The sequence below is a fragment of the Rutilus rutilus genome, assembly GCF_951802725.1.
Source record: "Rutilus rutilus genome assembly, chromosome: 4".
Taxonomy (NCBI): domain Eukaryota; kingdom Metazoa; phylum Chordata; class Actinopteri; order Cypriniformes; family Leuciscidae; genus Rutilus; species Rutilus rutilus.
Window position 1 is genome coordinate 42431811 of NC_140212.1, and position 4559 is coordinate 42436369.

The 4559-nt window shown below is 39.2% G+C and overlaps 1 protein-coding gene across 1 annotated transcript; it reads left to right on the forward strand.

Annotated features, from left to right (window-relative positions):
* Positions 1-656: 656 nt before the first annotated feature.
* Positions 657-2059, forward strand: LOC311289283 (uncharacterized protein). Its single transcript, XM_084407124.1, has 4 exons — positions 657-1102; positions 1213-1296; positions 1394-1468; positions 1604-2059. Exons 1-4 carry the CDS (start codon positions 760-762, stop codon positions 1858-1860), a joined length of 759 nt encoding a protein of 252 aa, XP_084263250.1. The 5' UTR covers positions 657-759; the 3' UTR covers positions 1861-2059.
* Positions 2060-4559: the final 2500 nt, after the last annotated feature.

Consider the following 4559-nt stretch of genomic DNA (forward strand, 5'->3'; position numbering starts at 1 on the left):
GACACCACCGGTTCAGGAACAGGTACCACCGGCCCAGGAACAGACACCACCGGCCCAGGAACAGACACCACCGGCTCAGGGACAGACACCACTGGAACCAGCACAAGACTACAAACACAAGGAGGCTAAATAGGGGAACAAACAAAGGAGGGTAACGAGACAGACAGGTGGGACAAATAAACCAATAACAAGATGGGAGGGGCTAGACAATAGACACGAGCACATGGCCCAAAATAACAAAACACCCATGTGCAGCACAAGACAGGACAGGCATGTGACACTTATTATGCGTCATTACCATATGTGTTGTATTTCTGTATTTTTAAACATATTTGGATTATTTTTATCACTTTAATAGTTAAAATGGTGTACATTACATGTAGAAAGCTAACTACACTTGCTTAGTCATCATCTTTGCTAGTAAGGCTAGTTTTTTGACAAAAATGTCATTACCAGCACAGTCATTACCAGCACATTACAGCTTGTGCTGGTGTAGCAACAATAGCCGCGTTTCCACTGTCGGGCCAGGGCCGGGCCGTGCTAGTGCGTGCCAGGGCCAGTCGCGTTTCCACTGTCACTTCCGGGGCTTACTCGGGGCCAACGGCCAGGATTTCTGGCCCGTCGAATACCTTGGGCCAGCTCGGGCTAGAGGCGTGGTCAATGTAAAAGGCGGAGTTTATCGGTGTTAGGGAAAGTTATAGTCTGCGGCAAGATGGACATTTCACTTTTTTATATCGCGAAAAATAAACGCTGCTCGAAATGGAGAATCGCCTGTACTGGTCTGTCGAAGATACCAAAGCTCTTCTGAGCATTTGGGCAGAAGAAAGGGTACAACGTCAATTTGACGGCGTGTGCAGAAACGAGGACGTTATAAAATACATCGTTGCTGAACTTGCTAAGCTAAGCATTCAGCGAACAACGCTTCAAGTTCGGGAAAAATTTAAAAAGTTGCGGGCGCAGTACAAAGCGATTAAAACGCACAATGGACAAAGCGGTGCCCAGAGAAGGAACTTTCCATGGTTCGACTTGATGGACGGCGTGCTGGGTCACCGTCCCTCTGTTAGTGGAGAGACAAGTCGGGACACTATGGCAGCCGCGGACGGTGAGTTAATACATGCTATCTTCCTAAAATCTAAGTTTTCTAACTTCCTAAGAAAACAAATAAAATATTGCATAAGTGGCTCATATGCGTGTTTGTGTTTTGTGTGCTAGAATCGTCATCCCAGAGTGCTTTATTTGACTCAGAAGTGGAGCAGGGACCGTCTACTACACTTCCACTGCTAACGTCGACACCCGGTATGCAAAAAAATATACAAAATACACCACAGAAGTATTAAACATTTTGTTAGTTTCTTGTCAGTATGTAATTATTCTAAATGTATGTTTATTACAGAGAGACATGACAGCCCTGAAGATCTAACTATAATAAGAGGAGGATCACATCACATTCCACAAAGGACTAGACCAGGTATGTTTGCGTTTAATGTACCTGCTAAATAAATATATGTAACAAACTTTACAGTTTGGAATGCTGTATGTGCTATACCACAATCTATAATCTATCAGAAGACACCCCAGCTAATTTTTGTGTCTGCTTTTACAGAGAGTCGCGAACGCAAAGCTGCAAATTTGGCATCAAGGGAGTTTTTGCAGTGTATGCGGGACATAACACAGCAACAGATGGAAGAAGAGCGGGAATTGAGAAGAGAAGAAATGAAGAGAGAAATGATGATGAGACGAGAGGAATTGGACTATGATGCACAACTCAGACGGGAGGAGATGTCACAAAGACAGAAAGAATCTGAGTCTTTTGCATCAGTCTTCAGTAATTTGGCCACAGCCCTTCTCCAGCGGAAGTAGATGGACAAAACATCTATCTTTCTGTTTGCCTTAATGCCTTAAAAGTTTATTGTGTAAATAGTAGGTCGCTACTTAAAATCACCTGCCGTTTCGTTTGTGTGCACATTTGTAATAGTACTTCTCAAAAGCACCTGTTTTGTTTCATTTGTATGTGTATGTATGCACATTTGTATACACATTTTATAAGCACCTTTGTATTTTTGCACTCTGATGTGAACTTAATATATAAATAAAGTAATAGCTGTGTTATTATAACTGAGGCAAATGGAAATCATGCTTATGAGGGGCACATTATCAAAAGCAAAATACACAATCTTATAGTAAAATAGTATACACATATTATAAGGCATATATGTTAAATGAATGTTACTTGAATACATTCTTTATTAGTAATTCATTGTTGGTTCATGTTAGTTCACACTGCATATATGTTAGCAAAAAAAAAAGTGTTTCTTATGAAAACCTATTGTAAAAGTTACCTACATGATAATAAACTAAAATATAAAGACTTTGTGACTCAGATAAGCCATCAAGGTAGGTATTGGTGTAGACAACTATGCATACTGATGGGCACATTATTTAAACGGCTTTCTGATGGGCACCTTTTGTATTCTGTAATGCAAATACGATCCTAGTCAGTAGAATGCAAAATAGGCTATAAGACATTTATTGGTATAAACTACTATGCATACTGATGGGCACATTATTTAAACGGCTGTCTGATGGGCACCTTCTGTATTCTGTAATGCAAATACGATCCTAGTCAGTAGAATGATAATTAAGCTATAACACATCTATTGGTATACACTACTATGCTTATTGATGGGCACACTATTTAAACGGCTGTCTGATGGGCACCTTCTGTATTCTGTAATACTGTAAACAGTGTAAGCAGTTTCACATTTAAAAGTACCATTAACAGAAGTGACCATATCTAAAAGCATTTGAACAGACATATACTTACAACTGCAATATATAAATAAAAACATACCTGTTAAACTGAGTATTTTTGATTTTATTTAAAAATAGTGAGAAGATTGTTTAATTGTATGTTATTTAAAAAAAATATTGCAGTATTCACTCTGTATGCTTAAATGGCCTATTGCTTATTGATCAAATAATGTCTGATGTAACCATGTACCGTTTAGGATAAAGAATTGTATTCCAGTCACAAAACAGGGTTATACCAAATCTTCATTTCAAATATTTTATTTGTAACAAACACAATATAACAACAACTTATTTATTGCTGCTGCATGAACAACTGTTGCAGAGCACTTCTTGCATCTGAACGCTCATCACCAACATTGCAAGGTGAACGTTCAGCATCTCTATCACGATCACACCACTCTGGTATAAATCTGTCCATGTACAATTCACACAAGTTGTGCAGTGTACAGCATGTCTCCACCATATCAACAACAACATTTACATTGCAGTCATTTCGCTTACTGAGACACTTCCACCTTCCTTTCAACCTCCCAAACGCATGTTCAACATGTTGTAAAGTTCTTGGCCCTCTGTAAGCCTGCCAGTATCAGGATATGGTTTTAGCAACCATTTCTGCAATGGGTAAGCAGAATCACCAAGAATGAAGTAGCCAACATCAGTTCCACATATGTTTTTTACTCTGCCAGAAAAACCATTACTGTTTGTGGCCCAAGCCCATAGGCGTGACTTTCTGAGGACACTAGCGTCGTGTTCTCTCCCTGGCTGTCCAACATTCAGGTCCCAGAACATCCCTTTGCCATCCACAGTTGCTTGTAAAATTATGGAGTGCCAACCTTTTCTGTTGTGGAAATCTGATTGATATTGTGGAGGTTTTAATATAGGGATGTGAGAACCATCAATAGCACCCACGCACTGTGGAATTCCAAACCTCTCTTCGAAGTAATCTGCCATCTCAGATAGTTTGTCCTGGTCTGGTGTTTTGATGAACTTGGGCCCAAGTATTGCAATTACAGCCTTACAAAAGTCATGCACACAGCGGCAAACAGAAGTCCGACTGACAGCAAACAGGTTGGCTACCGTCCTGTACTCTGTTGTTGATGCTAGTTTATACAATGCAATGGCTACCCGTTTCTCCAGAGGAATGCATAATCGATATGTTGTATCTTGTCGCTGTAGTGCAGGCTTCAGAGTTGTACAAATGTATGTGAATGTTTCTCGGGAAACTCTGAAGTCACCCAGCCACTGCTCATCTGTGAATCTTTGAGCAGTGTTCTCCCACCAGTCACTTGTTCGTTGATAGGCCCACACCTCAGCGGTGCGCATTATATTGGTGTAGTAGTGATGCATCATCTGGAAAATAATAGAATGAAGTGTAAACATTAATTCCATAATTATGTTACAGATCTGTACATGAACATAAATGAAAGGCACTTCTACAGCATTTATAAATATTTTCTAACCCATTTACTAATACATTATTTATAACACTCCAATGTTTTATTTGTTAAAATCCGTTAACGCACTGTGAACTAACATGAACAAAGTGGTACTATAAACATTAGGCTACTTCCTTAATTATGTGAAATACATATGCATATGCATATACATAATCATGGGTATAAATAGATGTATTATCAGACAAATAATACAATGAAACTATAACATTACCTCCTAATTATATTAATATAGCAAGCAAGATATGATAAGCTAGCAAAATATTTGTGTCTTTTCAACAGACAGTAACGTAA